Source organism: Theropithecus gelada, chromosome 9 (assembly GCF_003255815.1).
Source record: "Theropithecus gelada isolate Dixy chromosome 9, Tgel_1.0, whole genome shotgun sequence".
Classification (NCBI taxonomy): Eukaryota; Metazoa; Chordata; class Mammalia; order Primates; family Cercopithecidae; genus Theropithecus; species Theropithecus gelada.
This window is the reverse complement of record NC_037677.1, coordinates 17,937,344-17,959,141: the sequence shown is the minus strand read 5'-3', so window position 1 is coordinate 17,959,141 and position 21,798 is coordinate 17,937,344. Positions and strand designations below refer to the sequence as shown.

The following is a 21,798-nucleotide window of genomic DNA, read 5'->3' as shown; positions in this document are numbered from 1 at the left end:
TACCAAGAGAAAGAAGGGAGACTGAGGGACCATGTGCAAAATGAATGCCAACACCAAGACACAGACAGCCCTTACCGTGTATAGGCAGGAGACCTAAAGATGTCTGTGGAGATTCTGATTAGTCCAAAAGGAAAGACTTAATGATTCTAACACTGGAGACTCTCCAACAAGGGGCTGACCCAGATCCCCATTAAATTTAAAAATGCCTCACAGTTGTGAGAGAAAATAATTTTCATTCTAGAATTCTATACCCAGGAATACTATCAATTAAATATGAGAGCAGAAGACAGATATTTTCATACACACACAGTTTCCATTTTACCTCCCATACACAACCCTTCTCAAGAAGTCACTGGAAGATGTGCTCCAGTCACTTTGGAAATATTAATCTTCATATAATTTGTACAGAGACCAGTAATATAAATTGAGACCCTGTATGGAAGTCACTCCCATCTATTTACTAGAATAGCCAAGAAATACATTTAAAAGTTCCTATGTATACTTTAAATTCTTTTAGTCTATAATTTAGTCTTTTCCCTAATTCTCCAAAATTGTAAAATTTTACTTTATTATTGATCCACTGGATACCTTATTTTCAAATCTTTCTAATGTACAATTTAAATAAAATTTTCCTTTTTTTTTTTTGAGACGGAGTCTCACTCTGTTGCCCAGACTGGAGTGCAGCGGCTCTATCTTGGCTCACTGCAGTCTCCGCCTCCCGGGTTCAAGCGATTCTCCTGCCTCAGCCTTCCTAGTAGCTGGGATTACAGGTGCCTGCCACAATGCCCAGCTACATTTTTTTGTATTTTTAGTAGAGACAGGGTTTCACCATGTTGTCCAGGCTGGTTTCGAACTCCTGACCTCAAGTGATCTGCCTCCCAAAGTGCTAGGATTACAGGCGTGAGCCACCACACCCAGCCAAATTTTCCTTTCTTATTATAGTTAAACATGAACAATTTTTCTATTTTTGCTCTCACTTAAACACTAATAATACAAGTTATTACCAAACTAAAGCTATAAATAAAACAACTGAAAAATGGGACAAGAAAGGAGTTATTAACTACAAAAAGCTTTTGGAGTCTCCTAAATACAAGATGTGTTCCCTGATTTTTCCAGCTCCTTTTTATTTGTATAAGCTAGCTGCTTTCTATAAGAGCAGGATGTCCTACGCAGATGGAGGGGCTCCAATCTACCAAATGGCAAGATTTCACTCTATTCTATCAATCCTACCAAGTTACTCCTGTACATTTAAATAATCCCAAGGCCTCTTGCCAGACTACTGAGATAAGTGTTTCTAAAAATACAGCTGGCCAATTTACTGCACCATCCTGCAAGTGGTATGGAGGAAGGTGAAACCAGAAGGAGAAAAAGAATACAGAGACTTGTTAGAGAAAATAATGATTTTAAAGTAAATTGTTAGACTTAACAGAACGATTCAATTGTAGCAAAGGAATTATAATTATTTCCCTCATATATAAGTAAAACAATGGTCTTGTATCACTGATTGACAAAGAGAAAAAATGGGAAGTAGTCTGGCAGCCATACTAAGCCAATAGAGAAAAATATCACTTCTATTTATTTTGCTGGGTCACATCACATATGTTCTATTTTTTTCTAAAAAATGTCACTGGACAGCCAGGTGCAGTAATCCTAGCACTTTGGGAGGCTGAGACATGGGGACTGCTTGAAGTCAGGCGGCAAGACCCCATCTCTACAAAAAAAGTTTTTAAAAATTGGCCAATGGCATGTGCTACTAGGGAGGCTGAGGTGGAGGATCGGTTAAGCCCAAGAGTTTGGGGCTACAGTGAGATACCATTGCACCACTGCTTTCCAGCCTGGGCAACATAGCAAGACTCTATCTCTTAAAAAACTGAATTAAATTTAATTTAAAATATCATCAGCTTGTGCAGTAACAACTGAAATAGTATCTTCTAAGACATAAGGGAGTGCATTGGCACTAGACAACTTAAACCCAGGTCTGGAACTAGTATGCACACTATCAGGTTAGCAGCTGTCTATTAGTCAGAGATTAGAAAGTAGCTAGCATTAATATTAGCAAAGCTTGGAAAGAATTTTTAATGATCTTAGAGATTCAAGTGTTTTAACATGCTGACAGTAAGAAACAAAACTATTTACTTCTTTGGTTTCTGAAAAATGAAAAGAGAAAATCTGGTAACTTGCGGTTGATTCCTTAATTACTCATACCTCTTGATCCCCTGGACTTTGGAAATCTCCTTTGCTAATGCTTGCATCCCGAGTCCAACGAGGTGGTTTCCAAGTTCTTTCCTGTGTTCCCCTGTTATAGTAATAGCAACGCCCTGAGCTGTCTTTATGAGTTTCCCATTCTCCATTAATCTGAATTGCCGGGCTCCCAGGAAGTGGGGGAAGAGCAGACTGGGATATTTTCAGTTCTTGAAGATTAGCATAGACGGGAGAATCTGGCCTTCCTTGATTTGGAGGTGTGGTTGCCTATAAAATAAACATTTTTAAATTTCATGTTTAAACTGGTATAACATTTAAGTCTAAATTAAATAAAACAGGAGATTTATAAACATAATACTAATTCATTTTAAAACATATATACAGGTGACTATATTCTAAGGAAATAATAATTTAAGTCTTAATATTCATAGTTTCCTTGAAAAATAAATAAAAGCTTCAAACCGAATCCAAAGTATGCTTAATACTTTCCTTTACCTGAAACAAAGTGATGAAGAGCCAAGAGCTGTGGGTTCTAATTCAAGATCTGGCACCAATAAGTTGTATGATACTGGGTAAGATCACTTTACTTCTCTAAAACTGACATTTTTTATCTCAAGAAATAAGGGAACTGGACTAAACCACCAAGGTCTTCTTTGGCTCTCAAATTCTATGATTGTAAGCAATATTTTAAATAAAAAGTTTTACATATGAGTAGCACTGCTTTTACTATGAAAATTATCAAAAGAAAGATTTCATATTCTAAGCTCTAACATTAAATCAGAAACATAAGTGAAACATAAAAGAGGAATAATACTTAAGCTAAGAATATACTACATTCTATTCCTTCTCAGGTATAATTTCTCAGAGGCTATAAACAAATCATTTAAATCATTTAATCTCTTCCTAGCTTCTTTATTTGTGAATTTCCTAACAGTAGAAAACTAAGAATTCATAGTAGCTCTGATTTATATGTTTAATGTTAAGCTATAGCTTTATTTTTTATTTTTAAATATCTCACTAGATGTCAGTCAAGAGCAGGATACTTCATACCCTTTGTATAAAGACACTGTAAATTGTATTAGGTTTCACAGAACTTCAGTTGCCGAAGAAAAAAAGCACATGTCTGAGAACACCTGCTTATATTACGTATTTCTATTTCTGTATATATTTTCCTTTTATAACAGAATTTCTTAACCCTAGTACCACTGACATTTTGAGACACAAAATTATTTGTTATGAGGGCTATCCTCTGCACCGTGGGATGTTTATCAGCTTCCCTAACCTCTACCCACAAGATGACAGTGGCACATGCGCACACCACACACACACACACACACACACACACACACACACACACACGCCTCCGATGTGACAACTGAAAAGCCTCCAGACACTGATGAATGTCCCTTGGGGGCAAAACTGGCTCTAGTTGAAGAACCAATGCTTTTCCCTATAAATCCTAGAATTATATTCAGATGTTCAATTACTTCTGTAATATAACTAGAGTTTCATGAATGCTTTAAAATACTGAATTTGAAAAGAATGTGAATGGAAACACTGAATCAGTTTTACTGAAATTAAAGTACTTTAACTTCTAAAAGTATTTGTCTATAATGTTTGTGAGTTTAAATCACTTTGTCTATAATGTTTGTGAATTTAAATCACTGAATAAGCTGTAACTGTGAAAACAGTAGAAATAACCCAAACACAAATACATGTTTGTAAAATGGTCACTTTTGGTCTTACACATGGTAGTTATACATGTACTGTATTCAATGATGCAAATTCAACTATTTTCCTTAAAATGTTAGCTTCAAATTTATCACTAAACCACATCTATGAAGAAAATCTATCCATGGAGACAGGTATCATTTCTCCTTCAGATTAATTCCATATCCTAGTGAATGTGATTTCTCTGATGAAAACAAATTATTTAATATAAAAATTCTATATGGTAAATCATGTCTCAGAACCTAGAATATCTAGAGAATATTTATTCAACCAATATTAAAGAAGTTCTTACTTTGCTCCTGATACTTGACTAGAACTTGGGGAAATAAAGATGCCAAGAAACAGCAACTTTCTAAATGATGTTTATGAACAAACTCTACTAAATCTTCAAGAAACAATTAATTCCTGCTGTTTAAACAGTTCAAATTTTTAAAGTTTTTCCAGCTAGAAAAAACTGAAATGGCCTTTGGCACAATCTATAAGGCTGGCATAATTCTGAAACAAGAGCAGAGAAGAATTGAATTAAATAAAAGAAAACTGTAACAAATCTCACTTATAAACATGGAAGAAAATATCCTAAATAAACCATTAGAAATCTAGCACTACATTAAATGAAACAAACACAGATGTTAAGAAAGTCTGTCTTTAGGAAATCTCATATTGTAATTCTTTATATTTATAGATAAACACGGTCATCTCTACAGACACCAAGAAAGCGTGTGATAACATTCAACACAGATTCAGGATGTAACTCTTGGCAAGATAGGAACAGGAGACCCTTCCTTAATTTGACTTTTAAAAATGATTATTATTTAAAGTAAACATCACAATCAACAAGACAGGTAAGTTATTTCATTAAAGTCAAGATTAAAATTGAAGTATATTATGGTCTATAAGGTTAACATAATTTTGAAACGAGCAGGGAAGAATTAAATAGAAGAATACCGTAAACATATCTCACTTACAACTAAGTGCCAAGTATAACTGCTCTATTCAACACTGTACTGGATTTATACTAAGATACAAAAAATGAATTAAACTCATAAAATACACAGAAGAAAAAAGAAACTGTCATTTGTTGTTGAAATAACCAATAGTTAAAAACTAAAATTCACAAAAACTACTAAGAGTTTCACAAATTGACCAGATTTTTTATCATCTAGTCAGTTTCCCATACATGAGCAATGACAAATAGAAAATACAACAGAAAAGAAATCTCTTTCATAATAGGAAAAAAACTAACACTTATAAGTAAGCCTTAAAAGAAATGTACAAAATCAAGTAAGAATATTTGTAAAAATTTCCTCAGGTACCTAAAATTAAACTTCAATAGATAAACCCTTGTTCCTAAATGGAAAATAAAACAAACTTCATAAACATGCTAATTCTCCAAAAATTAACCTATAGATTTCATAAATACAATGCAATATTTGGCATGCAATATTCAGTACACAGGAGCACTTAATTTGTTGAATGAATGAACAAACTATTAACAAACATGAACAAAAGTATGCAAACACATATCTCCTCCAAAAAAGCAAAATTAAGGACTTGGAACCAGCTAGATGTGATAAAGAAAGGAAACTAAGAAAACATCCACGCTTCTAGTTTTGAAAAAATGATGGACAGCTGTGTCCTTTTTAAGCTAGAAACTTCTGACAAATGAATTGAGCGTCATGTACTCAAAGGTGAGTAGGCTACAAATTATGAATTTAAAATTTCCTTGCCTTCTAGAACCTCATAACATGGTAAAGGAAAGTGAAACATGATAATAATAGACACAATGCTAGAGCTACACATGGGACACTGTGGGAGTAAAAAGGAAGAGACCTGGAAACAAGTGACTAAGCCTTAGAAATAAACAAACAGGAGTTGGCCAGGTAAAAGTTGGGGAAACAGCAGGGAGCAAGAACAAAAGCTAGGAAAAACAGCATGGTACTTTCAGGGAATGATGCTGACATACAGAGTATGTAAAAGGAGCAGCAAGTGAAAGGCCTAAGGAAAAGCAAGTGACAGCACAGAGAGTTTGAAGGTCATGTTGCAAAGCAAACATCCAGAAGCATTTAGGGAACTACCGAAGATTAAGCCAGGAAGTGCATTCTGATTTAAATTTTAAAAATATTACAGATTTTAGAGGAACGCAACTAGGAGGTTGGTACAGTAGCACAGCCAGAAGATGAAGAGAGCTGCAATAGGACAAGACAGTAGGAATGCAGAAGTAGGGACAGATTCAAGAAACAATCAGAAGGTTAAATTAACATACAGATTGTATGTTTGCTTCTGTGAAGTACAGTTTGTTTTATCGTGTGTGTAGTTTTACTACAGATTAATGTCAAGATGAAGAAAAGAATGGAAAGAGAAGGGCAAAGAGGAGTTACATTTAGATTGCATTAGGTTGGTAAGTCTTTTGAAAACCCAAGTGGAAATGCTAATAGAGTGTTGGTTATGTAAACTGGGAACTCAGTTCCCAATTTACAAAAATCAGGGCTAAAAATAGAAAAGTCATCAATATACAGGTAGGGTCAATAACACAGGAAAGCATACAGAGCAAGTGCAGGATGAAAAGAGAACCCTGGAAAATACTAAGCAGTTGCTTTATGAATTAAAATGAGAACATAAGTTTAAAGTCAGCACATGATCTCACATAGTGATTTCTATTGTTATTATAATAATCATTATTTCAATTAACATAACTAAAGAACCAGACTAAGAAGACAGAAAGGAAGTTAGAAGTAGAAGGTTTACCAGGAAAGAGTAGCATTTGAAAGTCAAGAAGGAAAATTTCAAAAGAAGGGAAACTCGACATTATCAAATTCAAAGACTTGAATACAGAGACTCTGAAACAATCACTCAATTCAGAAGTTTTTAAAGACTTCAGCTACCAGCTATGAGGATCTGAAACTATCTTCCTGCCATAAACTAGAAAAGCAAATAAAATTCAGAAAACAAGTATTGTGAGGCATTGTACAACAAGCAGCCAGACTGTAACCCTTGAGAGAAACAAACAAGGTGAATCCTACCATTCCCAGGCTTTGTGCCCGGAAATGGTTTGCAGGAATCAGCCCAGCAAAGGGAAACTCAGAGTCTAGCAATCTTGGTGAGTGAACAGGACAAACACTGGGAATAATACAAGAAATGGAAATAATTATAAACATAATACATTGAGAAGAGAAAAAGTTGAAAGAAATGCTCCCTATTTATTTTATTTTATTTATTTATTTATTTTTTTGAGACAGAGTTTCGCTCTTGTTGCCCAGGCTGGAGTGCAATGGCATGATCTCGGATCACCACAACCTCTGTCTCCCTGGTTCAAGGGATTCTCCTGCCTCAGTCTCCTGAGTAGCTGAGATTACAGGCATAAGCCACCACACCCGGCTAATTTTATATTTTTTTTAGTAGAGACGGGATTTCTCCATGTTGGTCAGGCTGGTCTCAAACTTCCGACCTCAGGTGATCCACCCGTCTCAGCCTCCCAAAGTGCTGGGATTATAGGCATGAGCCACCATGCCCAGCCCCTAATTTTTAAAAATCAGGGAATCTAAAGTTGGATGGCATTCTTCAAAACTGATAAACCAAGAAACAGGTAGAATTTTTTTTGAAATCTAGAGACTTAACAGTAATTCTAAGTAGAAGCACAGATAGTTAGGTTTATTGACAATGAAAGGTAAAATGTTAGTTTCTAGTAGAAATAGGAACCTTGTTTTCTTTTTTTTTTTTTTTGAGATGGAGTCTCGCCCTGTCACCCAGGTTGGAGTGCAATGGTGCGATCTCAGCTCACTGCAACCTCCACCTCCTGAAGAATCTTGTTTTCTTAATGAATTAGTTCCATACTTAAAATCAGCTTAAATCTTCACTTTTCAAAGTGTATGAAAAAAGAATAGATGAGGACTCCATATTTGTGAAATACTCTGATCTCTGGCAAAAAGAAAGTGCACGTGTATTACTAACTGCCTGAACCATTGAAAAATTCAAGGGAATTAACACTGATTGATTATCAATTTTCCTCAAGCTTGAAAATATAGGTTCTGGTATAAAAAATACTTAGCGTAAAATACTAAACTAATTTTTACATATGCACAATATATATATTTAACTACAATGAGGGATGGTTAAGTAATAATGCACTGTCTTTTCTAGTAAACCAAAAATATGTTTTTTAACAAATACACTCAATGCTGGCGAAGGTGGGATGTAACAACTCTAGTTTACTGCTGGAAACTTTAATCAGCAGAACCTTTTTGGAAATGTTTGGCAGTACGTTTTAAGAGCTTTTAAAAATATTTTTAGAACCTTGAGCAAAGGGAAGAAAATTCCTAAAGACAGAAAAAAAAATGCTTGCTTTCCTAAGAAAGATGTTCATTCCAGTGTTATTTATATGAAATAAATCAGAAACAACCTAAACATCTAACAACAGAAAAATGGTTAAGTAAATCATGACTCAACAGATGAGGCAATACTATACTAGCAGTGAAAATGCTATGAATGATTTCTGATTAAAAAAAAAAAAAAATCTGGCAAGGCACAGTGGCTCACATGGTAATCCCAGCACTCTGGGAGGCCAAGGAGGGCAGATCATCTGAGGTCAGGAGTTCAAGACCAGCCTGGCCAACATGGCGAAACTCCGTCTCTACTAAAAATACAAAAATTAGCTGGGCATGGTGGTGCGCAAGTAATCCCAGCTACTTGGGAGGCTGAGACAGGAGAATTGCTTGAGCCCTGGAGGCAGAGGTTGCAGTAAGCCAAGATGGCGCCACTGCACTTCAGCCTGGGTGACAGAGCAAGACTCCATCTAAAAAAAAAAAAAAAAAAAAAAAAAAAATGCATGATCTGCCATCAGCAGGTCCAGGAAAAAAAAAAGTATAAGGGCAACTAAGAAAAGCAGAAGATAAAATAATACAATGAAATTCCAATTAAATTTTAAAGCATAAAGAAAAACAAACTAAAACATTATCAGTTTTCTCTGGATATTAGTATTATATATGTTTTTTTCTATATGCTTTATTTCCCGATTTTATTATAATGAGAATGATCACCTTTAGAGTTTGGGGACAATGATGTGGGGCAGGATAGTCCACCAGACTTACAAAAGTGACAATAGTATTGACCCTATAGAAACTAGTGTTTCTTCACAGGTAGTCAATGGGTCATAAGAATCATCTGAGGCTGCTTATTAAAATTCTTGGGCCATATTCCAGACTTACTGGGGGGTGGAAAGTGGTGATAGTGGTCAGGGGTTAGTCAAGAATTTATATTTTGGGGCCAGGTGTGATGACTTACACTTCTAATTCCAGCACCTTGGGAGGCTGAGGCGGGAAGATCACTTGAGCCCAGTAGTTCAACACCAGCCTGGGAAATACAGAGACCCTGTCTCTACAAAAAATAATAAATAATTAGCCAGGCAGGGCAGCACATACCTGTGGTCCCTGCTACTTGGAAGGCTGAGGTTAGAGGATGGCTTGAGCCCAGGAGGTCAAGGCTGCAGCGAGCCACTGCACTCCAGCCTGGGTGACAGAGTAAGACCCTGTCTCAAAAAATACATATTTTTAAGTACTCTATGTGATATTTATGTACATTATTATTCAAAAGACAATAATAAAACTCAATCTTCCTGAGTGGGCTTAGGGCAAACTAGCCTCTTCAGCCCAATACATTTGTATTACAAAAACATAAATACTTAAAGACAATTCTTAAGTCCATACCACCATTTGCTGTTAGCCTGCAGATAAGTCAAAGAAAAGTTAAAACGAATAAGCAGTAAAAGTATTTCCAATATATGAGTCAAATACAAATTAGCTTTCTAACATTTATAAGAACCTTGTTCATGAATTGTCATCAACAAAAATAAATGGAATTTTCATACTTTAAAAAAAAAAAAAAAAAAGGACCAGGCGCTGTGGCTCATGCCTGTAATGCCAACACTTCGGGAGGCCGAGGCAAGTGGATCACCTGAGGTCAGGAATTCAAGACTAGCCTGGCCAACATGATGAAACCTTGTCTCTACTAAAAATACAAATATTAGCCAGGCGTGGGGGTGGGCACCTGTAATACCAGTTACTTGGGAGGCTGAGGCCAGAGAATTGCGTGAAGCTGGGAGGTGGAGGTTGCAGTGAGCCAAGACTACACCACTGCACTCCAGCCTGGGTGACAGAGCGAGACTCCGTCTCAAAAAAAAAAAACCACCCCCTCCCCCCCCCCCCAAAAAAAACAAACTTAATTTTATGGGTTATATCTGTCATTAATTAACAACTGAATTGGGACCAGTACCTCTGCACACGACCTAATTTCATATTTTAAAAAAGGCTTGGCCTGTTCTACTTTATCTATAGATAGACTAAAATAATCCTCCCATTATCCACTGAAAAGAAAAATTAGGGAACTATATATACAAGAAGGTAACTTTAAACTTAGATTCCACCTGCATCATTATTTTTTCTAATACCAAAAAATACTGAGATTTGTCCTTTTTACTTCTGACATTAGTTCAGAATTGCTTCTATAATAAACTTCTGAGAATGGCAGAATTCATACTAAGGAGCTACACCTCTTGCTTCTTAATCAGCACATGCTACTCAGTATTAATACTTAGGTATCTACCTTACTACAAGTACAGAATTATATTTATATTACTGAACATTATAATTCCCTACAGTCTAGAATCATACCTTTGACTTAGACTTACGGAAAAAAACATTTACATAAATGTTTGGTACCCTGATCATATCAGGCTCTAAAGTGGAACTTATTTTTTAAATCCCATTTTAAATCATACAGAGAAAAAGACATTTATGTATTTTTGTACTTTAGCTGCTTAAACAAAGTCTCCTTTACCATAATTTCTTTTTTTTTTTTTTGCGATGGGGTCTCCCTCTCGTTGCCCAGGCTAGAGTGTAATGGTGCGATCTCAGCTCACTGCAACCTTCGCCTCCTGGGTTCAAGTGAGTCTCCTGCCTCAGCCTCCTGAGTAGCTGGGATTACAGGCATGTGCCATCACACTCAGCTAATTTTGTTATTTTTAGTAGAGACAGGGTTTCTCCATGTTGGCCAGGCTGGTCTCAAACTCCCGATCTCAGATGATCCACCCACCTCAGCCTCCCAAAGTGCTGGGATTACAGGCTGAGCCACTGCACATAGCCATAATTTGTATATAATAATAAATTATGTAGTTATATAAATTATAACATTGGGCCAGTTAACATAATAGAGTACAAAAAGTTAAAAATGTGTCAATGGGACAATGCTCAGCTAAAACAGGACTAAATTTTGTTTTAGTTCACAAATTTTGTTTAGTTTCACAACTAAAAATTACATGATCGTATTACCTGAAAAACATAACTTTCTAAAACAAAGTCATTTAAAGCCAAATTTTAGGGGAAAAAACATATACCACCCTTTGTTTAATAATTTTGAAAATAAAAACTTACAAATTCTAATGCTCCTGTCTAAAGCGTGACTGCACTGAGATTTCAAGCTCTATAGAGTACACTTAACATTTAAGTACTAATTATGAGCGGGGCAGTAGATGAAAATAGGACAGTCTCTGTCCTTGAGGAGCCAACAGCCTAGTAAAGAGGATGAAACTACTCCAATGGCACAACTAACTGCTGCAGAGAGGAGTGTACAGGATGCTCCAGAAGCACAAAAAAAACGAGCGCTAAACAGGGATAGGAGGTGAGACACAGCATGCAGAAAAAGGTTCACAACAGATGTTTAACACGATCTTTAAAGGAAAATAGGAGCAAGTCAAGAGAGTGGTGAAGGGCATTTCAAGCACAAGCAACACTTTATTGTTCCTCGGATGTAACACACAGATATGAAAAACAGCCTTTGAATAAGGAAACACAACTGGTAACTAAGTGAATTCAGTATCATGATATCTTTACTAGACATCAGTTTTCATGGTAAACACATGATTTTCCTTACTGATTTTTTTCAGGTGATTTTCTAGTTATTGCAGCTCAAGGGTGCTCTATTACTACAGGGTTGGATACCTTACCTTGTATTCATACACTAAGACTTAGCTGTCACCTTACAGCTTGCTTCTGTCCTCCCCCTCTCCTTTTATCACCTTAGCCAACAGTCCGAACGTTTTCTTCACACTGTCACAGATCTGTCACCATTTCTCCCGCCTCCCCTGATGAAGACAATAATAAAGCAGGTACCAGGTAGAAAAGTTGTGTCTGACACATGCTTGTTTCTAAAAAGCCATATACAAACATACTGATGAAGTCATCTCTCAGCTACCAACTCTCAGTAACAGCTGGAAGCAGTTTATTGCAGCAATCATGCCATGCTATAAACTACAACCACTGGTAAAGGCTATCTATCTGTACCTAGAGGGTTGACAGAGAAGAGGTGACAGACACCACGTGAAAAGGAATGAAGGAACTAATAGGAACCAGCACACAGAGAGTCATGGGAGTGCACAATTAGGAAGTTTATTACAGGCAAAAAGATTTGCCAAAAAGGGAACAAATGATCAATTTCCCCTTCAAGATCGAGCCCACATCTCTGCAGTCTCCTTTTCTCTCACACCCTAACGCTCATCCTTTCCTCAGCCTTTCTTCTCTACAGCTCATCAGTACTTACGACACCAAACTCTAATCCCAGATTTATTTATCTTTCTTTCCTTCTAGAATTTCATTCTCTTTAAGGCAGAAACATTTGTCTTGTTTGTCTCTTCATCTTTAGGGTCTAGTATGGCACTTGCACAAATTGGCACTCAATAAGTTCCTGAGTGAAAACTATTTTTATATATCTAAATAAGCTATCATGAAATCCACACACTAAAATTAACTCCCTACTTACGTTTTTATAGTCTCCTGGGAAATCTATTACCTAAATTCTATTGCTTCAATAAAACCAAAATCTCTCCCTCAAACATCCTCCTCTCCCTGAGCTACCGACACGTATTCTGAAAGACCTACCAGCATGGGTATTCCACATGTACCTCAAACTCATTACATCCTCTGCCTCAACCTTCTTCCATAACATACTACCCTACAGGAGTCACTAATTCAAATAATACTATCATAAACTCCTCAACCAGCTGTCTCTCAAAGTCATCTGTATCTCCTCTCTTTACCCCAACAAAGTATTACTAATTCTCTATTCTAATATATCTTGGATTTCTTCTTCTCCTATCCCAAGATAAACTGCCTTAGTCCATCTTTCGCTGAACAACTAAAATCAACATAGGGTCTACTGCCCCCACTTCTTTGCCTCATCCAGTTGATCCTCCATGGTACCACTAGTTATTCTCTAAAAGCACATATCTGATATTGTTACTCATCTGCTTAAAAACTCAATGAAAATTGCATTAACTGTAAAATAAGTCCAAAGACCTTGAAAGAGAACTGTGGCTCTTAAGTACTCCAGTTCCAATCTTTTCTGCCTCATTTATCACCATTCTCCCTATATTCTTTGTTCCAAAATTCCCATACTACTCATAATTCTATTATTAATGCATACCATTTTCCTCCCAGACCTTCAAATCTTTACTTTGTTCCTCTGAGATAACCCGTTCCCAATCACCAAACCACACTCAAAACCATAAAGAACTGACTCAAACTCTTTGAAATGTTCCCCTGTTTCCCAAAGGCAGAATTCACAGGCTTCCTGTGCATCTAGAGCATCACTGTCTAATAGAAATATACATGAGCCAGGTATGTAATTTTTTCTATTAGCTACATTAAAAGGGTTAAAAAAAAAGAGATAAAATGAATATTTAACACAATGTATCCAAAATATTATCATTTCACCATATAATCAGCACACAAATTACTGAGATATTTTATATTTTTGGACTGTTCAAAATCCAGTGTGTATTTTACAGTACATCTCAATTCAGGTCTAAAATTTTCATCAGAAACACTTTATCTATATTTCAATTTCCTAAAATGTACAGTTGAAAAAGTAGATTTATCTATCCAAATTATTCCAAACATTCTCCAAAGTTTCCCAATAAATGAATCCAGCATCAGTTTTCATATTTAACTTATAATAATTAAAATTAACACTTGAGTTATTCAGTCTCACTAGCCACATTCAAGTGCTCAATAACCACCCATGGCCAGTGGTTACTATCGGCCAGCAACAATCTGCAGCATTAATTTGTCATTTTTCTGTATCTCCCACTAAGCTGTAAGCCCCTTAGGAGTTAAGAACAAGATCATGTCTTATCATTACACATTCTCAAAATCTAGAAACAAATGAATAAACGAAAGACCCCTTTCTCAAGCCCTAACACAGACTCTGATGATTCTCCTGTTCTCAGTAACTGCTTTCCCAATCCAAAGAATATTTCAAGAAACAGAAAAGTAAATATGATAGCTGCTAGAAACTACTTATTGATGAAACCTCATTATTAATTTGTGTTAAAAGTATTCATCCAGATATGTTTGTCCTTGTTGGTCGGTAAAGCAAAGAAAATTCAATGGGACATTATGCTGAGATAGTAAGACTTAGTTACTATTGTATGCTGATGAGGTAACATGCAATGACCTGGTACACTGCTATTCATTATTATAAATCTCCCTCCCTGGTGACTTGAATGGTAACTCTACCATCAGCATTCAGAGAATGACTAAAGAATACTCTGTCACTGAAATTTCCAGAGATTAAAAAGTTAATGGTACAACTGCAAATGAAAAAACTACATCTGTGATCACTTGTTGAAAGCATACACTATATGAATAAATCTAAACTTAGAAGGTGAGGCTTCTGGTGGCAGCAAAACAAATTATGAATTTCAAAAAGATAAAAAATTGATCCATAGTTTTAAGGTATACATTTAAATGGCCAACATACTATCTTTTCTGTCTCTCATCTTCTGATAACTGAATATTCTTTTTTTGTTTAATTTCAGAAGACAAAAAATTTTGAAAAACACTACCTAAGGAAAAGGTAGTGGAAAAGGTTGTGTCCACTTCAAATGAACACAACTACATAAATGGGTTTCTGACTTACATCTGTACCAATTCATTAACAAGTATGCATGAGAAAGTCATAACACAGCTGCTTGGGTAATCTATTTTATTAAGTCCAAACTGAGTGTGTAATTACAAGTTTTAAAGCATTATTTCCTTAAAGCTGTCTTGAAAACTTTATCAGAAAGAAAATTAAAAGTAGATGCTTTTCTATCAGTTTAACGGTCATTTTATACCAAGGCAAGAAATACCTAAGCCCTGAATTTGTTAGACAAGAGGTATTTAAAATAGGTAGTTAGACATACATAGTGGACTCCATAAGTATAAAAAAAATACATTCAGTCCAGGTACGGTGGCTCACGCCTATAATCCCAGCACTTTGGGTGGCCAAGGCACACGGATCACCTGAGGTCGCAAGTTCGAGACCAGTATGGCCAACATGGTGAAACCTCATCTCTACTAAAAATAGAGAAATTAGCTGGATTTGGTGGCGGGCACCTGTAACCTCAGCTACTCGGGAGGCCGAGGCAAGAGAATCTCTGGAACCCAGGAGGCGGAGGTTGCAGTAAGCCAAGATGGCGCCACTGCACTGCAGACTGGGTGACAATGCAAGACTGTCTCAAAAAAAAAAAAAAAAAAAAAAAAAAAAAATTCACACACATACTCATGTATCTGCCAGAAAAATCATAGAAGACCAACCATATGGAAGCTTCTGTCACTTATTTCTGAGTCATGGAATTACTGCTGCGTTTGTCTGTTTGCTTATCTATACTTTCTAATTTATTCTAGAAGGAGTTCATCTATTTTGAAATGAGATTAAAAAGGAAAACAATGCTTATCGGAGAAAAAGGGCCATTAATTTTAAAGTCATGTAACAATTCTGGAATGATCTTTAAGAAATTCTCTAGCTAAGCTCTAAAAGCACAGAACACTTACGATACCCATGGAGGTCAATACTCAAAACTTAAAGTTTGCTCGGAAAATACAGAGTAGGTAAGGAGGAAGGGTTCATTCAGGGTCACAGATATTTTGGCTTCAGTCTCAGCAGAAATGTAGTCGCTAAGTCTAGAATTATAATCCTCATAAAAAGTCACAATGAGAATACAGTTCCCATAAGCAAGTTCTCCAAATTGCTAATGAATAAGACAAAGTAGGGTTGGGTAGGGTAGGGAAGGATGTACAGTAAAGTAGAATAGGATTGTTCTATAATGACAGTGATCAAAAACTCACCACCTCTTTAAAAGGGCAATTCATCCTAAAGTTCCACAAAACTGAGGCCTGTCTAGACACTGTTCATTCCCAGCACTTCTCTTTTCATTAAATAATTGTGATAAAATATACATAACATAAAATGTACCATTTTAACCATTTTCATGTGTACAGGTCAGTCACATTAAGTACTTTCGCACCATGGTGCAACCATCACCACCATCCATCTCCAGAACTTTTTTCATTTTGCAAAACTGAAACTCCAAACTCCATACTCACTAAACATTAACTCCCCATCCTCCCTCTCCCCAGTCCCTGGCAACCACCATTCTACTTTCTGTCTCTATGAATTTAAGCACCTCATATAAGTGGAATTACATAATATTTGCCCTTTTGTGACTTATTTCACTTAGCATGTGTCAGAATTTCCTTTCTTCTCAAGGCTGAATATTCCACTGTGTGTGTCTGTGTAATTATTATTGATGTATTCATCCATCAATAGACACAGTTGCTTCCACCTTTTGGCTATAGTGAATAATTCTGCTATGAACATAGTGTACAAACACCTTTTTGAGTCCCTGGCTTACAGTTCTTTGGGTAGGTACCCAGAGCCCTTCTCTTCTGAAACTCCTCAAATAAAACTTACATATTGCTCTAAAGGTCATCATTAAAAAAATAACACCAGGCTGGGCACGGTGGCTCACACCTGTAATCCCAGCAATCTGCAAGGCCAAGGCAGGTGAATTGCCTGAGGTCAGGAGTTCGAGACCAGCCTGGCCGACATGGCAAACACCATCTCTACTAAAATATACAAAAATTAGCTGGGCGTGGTGGCGCACACCTGTAATCCCAACTATTCGGTGGGCTGAGGCTGGAGAATTGAACCCGGGAGGTGGAGGTTCCAGTGAGCCAAAATGGCGCCACTGAAGTCCAGCCTGGCGACAGAGGGAGACTCCATCTCAAAACAACAACAAAAAACCACCACACACAAAAAAACCACTAATATTTTACATGTTTTCTACTCCACAACATCTTATATATGCACTGAAGACCATTAATCCAAAAGTGGAGGAAAAAAAATCAGTCAGCAGCTAAATTTAAAAGCAATTTAGTTGATCTTCCTTCATTCATATATCCCCATCCCCAGGGAGAGAAATATAAAACATTCTCCTCATATTTCAAAGTGCAGGAAACAAAAATTCACCTAGTAGGTATATTCCAGTGCTACAAAGAGTTAGTGCTAGTTAAAACTGCAGTTTGTTTTCCAAGGTCTTGAGTATCCTTTAAAAGCAGTTACAAACCCTACTCCCAAACTAGCTCTCAGTTCAGAATTTTTAGAAAAGGTTCTAAAATACAAAAGACATGTTTCTCCAGTTTCTCCATAAGTCAAATTAACTCCTGATCCTCATCTAAAGACTCACTATCCTGTTCCAAGATCACTTGAGACATCTGTCGGCTCCTTTTGGTCCCAAAATGCTTGTTCTTTTTGATCAGGCATCTCAACATCCCGAGGAGAAATCAAACAGGCAAATGAGAAAAATCTGTGGCAGATCTAAAGTCAGTTAAGATTTACTAACTTCTTGCCCAGCATTTCCTTTTGGGACACTGTTGCGCGTTAGAATGAGATATACCGAAAGTAGCATAAAGACGCCTGGTTCCTTTTTAACAGAACAAAGTGCTATCAGAGGAAGAAACAAGTCTGGTTATCCCAGCTTTCAGTCTTCATATTCCGTTTTACCAAATACACTAACATAAAAACTAACTATGTATCAATAAAAATATATCAGAATAACTATACTATTATAAAGTATCCATACCATTTTTCTAATTACCTATAGTTAATAGAGGAAGACTGACACTTATTAATTCCCATTTTAAGTCATTAAATCTGAAGCTGGAAAGTCAAAAAGATCACACTCCTTTTCACTTGATTGTGTATAAAGAACAGCTGGCTAGTAAGTTATTGTACCTGATAAACAAATTATTTTTCTCCACAAAACACATTTAAATTACATTAACAAAGCTGCCAATGAAGAAAAAATTACTTTAAAAAGTGAAATAGTTTTCTACAAAACAAGTTTTGATCCCAATGTGTGCATTACAATTACCAGAGTGTTTTAGCAATACCATCCACATGACATGGGTGCTTAAAGAGGCTTTTCAAAATAAGCATAAAATAATGAAAGAAAATCTGACACACTTAAGGAAGATATTTAGCAGATAATGAAATTTTAAAACCAGTTGGGTGAGATGGCGCATGCCTATAATCCCAGTACTTCGGGAAGTCAAGGTGGGCACATGGCTCGAGCCCAGCAGTTTGAGACCAGACTGGGCAACAAGGAGAAACGCTGTCTCTACAAAAAATTAACTAGGTGCGCTGTCTCTTCAAAAAATTAACTCGGTGTGGTGACATGCGCCTGTATTCCCAACTACTCGGGAGGCTGAGATGGGCGGATCACCTGAGCCCGGGAAGTGGAGGCTGCAGTAAGCTCCAGGCTGGGTGACAGAGGAGACCCTGTCTCACAAAAATAAAAAATAAAATATTTTCCTGACTAGAAAAGTGATGATCAAGCTGCACAAAATGTTATACATAACCTTCTTTAAATTATGAAACACAGATACAAAAGGCAAAAGTATCCTTCTTTTAAAAATAAATTGGAAAACAGAGAATACGCTGAAAAAGAAAGCAGAAATTCACCACCCGATTTTCACTTTCGTTGATATCGTGAATGAGATTGTAATTATAATACAATCATAATAGGTTCAGACCGTGACCCTTTACACAGATTTTCAACTTTCAAACATCTTGGACTTTCATAATTTCACACTAAAACTCCTAAACCTACTTCAATAAATAATATCAGAACTTCCTTACACTAACTGATCAGCTTTTTGAGCAATCACATAATAGACACTTCCGTTTCAGAAACCTCAGGTATTATCTGTATAGCAGTGCTTGTGCAATTTTGTATTTGAATGTCTTATTGTATTTTACATTTATTAAAATGAGGCAAAAAGCGTAAAAAATTTAAAAAGTGCAGCAGTTCCCTATATTCCTTTATAGTATAGGGATAAGCAAACTATGGTCCAAATCCAGCCTGCTGCCTTCTTTTGTAAATAAAGTTCTGTTGAAACAAAGGCATGCTCCTTTGTTTCCATATTGGCTATGCACTTATGCTCTCATGCTACAATGGCAGAGTTGAACACTTGCAACAGAGACCACATGGCTCACAAAACCTAAAATGTTTGTTACTTGGCTCTTTACAGAAAATGTTTGCCAAGCCCTGTGAAAATACTCTCCCAATTTTTAAGCTAGATTTTGTTAAAACCACGTACACAAAACTTAGATGAATATGTATTGTTCTTCATTCTTCCAAAGTAATTCCTTCAAATCATTACAAATTTTCATCCTTTTAACATTAAGAATCCCCTCCTATAACATCAGAAAGAACAGAAAATGAAACCTTCTTCAACTATTTCAGCTATGCAAAAATAGAACAAAGGTCAAAGTGTCACTTTACCATTAACAGTGTATTTCAACAGCGTTAATTTACCTGTAAGTTTTAATATCTATTTAAAAAGACAAGAATAAGGCCAAGTGCAGTGGCTCATACCTGTAATCCCAGCAGTCTGCGAGGCCTAGGTGGGCAGATTGCTTGAGCTCAGGAGTTCAAGACCAGCCTGGGCAACATGATGAAACCCCATCTTAACAAAAAAATACAAAAATTAGCCAGGCGTGGTGGCACACACCTGTGTTCCCAGCTACTTGGGAAGCTGAGGTTGGAGGATCGCTTGTGCCTGGAAGGCAGAGGTCTCCAGCCTGGGCAACAGAGTGAGACCCTCTCTCAAAACAATAACAATGATAACAAAAAGTTAAGAATATTTCTCTTGTTTAACTATGGATACAATTATCACAAAGAACTTGAGTGGTCTTCTTTAAAAATGAAAAATTTTATTTTAAAAACATAATTGTATTAGTAGTCGGCTCAAGTCAAATAGACAAAATTAAATACAGAATTTCTACCTTTCAAAATTGTTTAACTTATTTAACTTAATCTTCCCCACATATTTCTCCTCTGACCTCAAATCTTATCCTATTCATTGCCTCATCCTACTAATTACCTGCATTCCGACAAATCACCTAATATGGCTCACACTTGGCTCTAGTATTTTCTAAAAAGACAATACTACATAGACTATCAGGCTGACACTAAGCTGGCAATTTTTAAATCAGATAAATCCCATAACTAATACCATCAGCGCTACACTTCTAGAATCCCATTGGGATATCCTATGTATTCCAAGTTCTTAATGGTTATAGTGATGGTGCCTACATGCTTCTACAAGGTTTCTGGCCATTCTCTGCAAGTACCTTTAACAATGCCCAGAGGTCAGGGAACATCTAGTTAAATTAACTTTTTTCCTTATGGGAAATAATAGGGAAGCAACAGAAATAATATACTACTCTACCTAGGTATCAGGTATTTATTCATAGACATGGTTCTGTTAAAAGACACGCTCTTTGCTCATCATTATATTCCTCGAACTGTGCACAATACAAGGTACAGAGCTGGTGCTCAATAAATATTAAATGAGTATATGAGGCCGGGCGCGGTGGCTCAAGCCTGTAATCCCAGCACTTTGGGAGGCCGAGATGGGCGGATCACGAGGTCAGGAGATCGAGACTATCCTGGCTAACATGGTGAAACCCCATCTCTACTAAAAAATACAAAAAACTAGCCGGGCGAGGTGGCGGGCGCCTGTAGTCCCAGCTACTTGGGAGGCTGAGGCAGGAGAATGGCTAAACCCGGGAGGCGGAGCTTGCAGTGAGCTGAGATCCGGCCACTGCACTCCAGCCTGGGCCACAGAGCCAGACTCCGTCTCAAAAAAAAAAAAAATGAGTATATGAATAATTCACTATTCAAGTAAATTATATGTCATGGTTTTTGCTTTCGTTGTTTTGTTCTTTTCCATCAGTGGTTTCTCTGCCTTTGCAAATAAAAAAATGATTAAAATGTTTAACAAAATATGAATGAAAAATGTAATGGTTCTCTTAAAGTCCCTAGTTCAAGTTGGGTATTCAAAAATCTTTTGTTTTGCCCAGGTGCAATGGCTCATGCCTGTAATTCCAACATTTTCGGAGGCCAGGGCAGGAGGACTGCTTGAGCCCAGGAGTTTGAGACCAGGCTAGGCAACACAGTGAAACCCCATCTCTACAGAAAAACAACCAACCAATCAACAACAACAACAACAACAAAAACCCCACTTTTGTTTAATTTAATGGGTTCAAACATTTCTGAAACAAAAAGAACACACTACAGATTCTACTTTTGAATACCCTGTCTTGTTATGGTCTCAGAAAAATGTTTACCTAGAAAACAGAACCTAACAATATCGCTTCATGTAATATAACTAAATGTACATAAGTTATCTGTATCAAACTATCCCCAGAAATTGTTAATAAGTTCCACCTTTAATACTTCAATCAGGTCGACAATTGGGTTTCTATAAAATTTATATTCATGTGTTCACTTGTTAAGTAAATTATACTTCTTAAATATTAAAACAAGTTTTGGCCGGGAGTGGTGGCTCATGCCTGTAGTCCCAGCACTTTGGGAGGCTGAGATAGGCCAATTGCTTGAGCTCTGGGAGTTTAAGGCCAGCCCGGGCAACGTGGCAAAGCTTTGACTCTACAAAAAAAAAAAAAAAATTAGCCAGGTGTGGTGGCACA

General features: G+C 36.7%; 1 protein-coding gene across 5 annotated transcripts in view; it reads right to left on the bottom strand.

Annotated features, from left to right (window-relative positions):
- Positions 1-21,798, bottom strand: part of ARHGAP12 (Rho GTPase activating protein 12) — a 124,431-nt gene that overhangs the window by 52,693 nt on the left and 49,940 nt on the right. For all 5 annotated transcript variants that reach the window (XM_025397079.1, XM_025397080.1, XM_025397081.1 and 2 more), the window contains exon 4: positions 2,206-2,469. In XM_025397079.1, the coding sequence (XP_025252864.1) occupies positions 2,206-2,469 (264 nt within the window). The remainder of the gene's footprint in view (positions 1-2,205; positions 2,470-21,798) is intronic.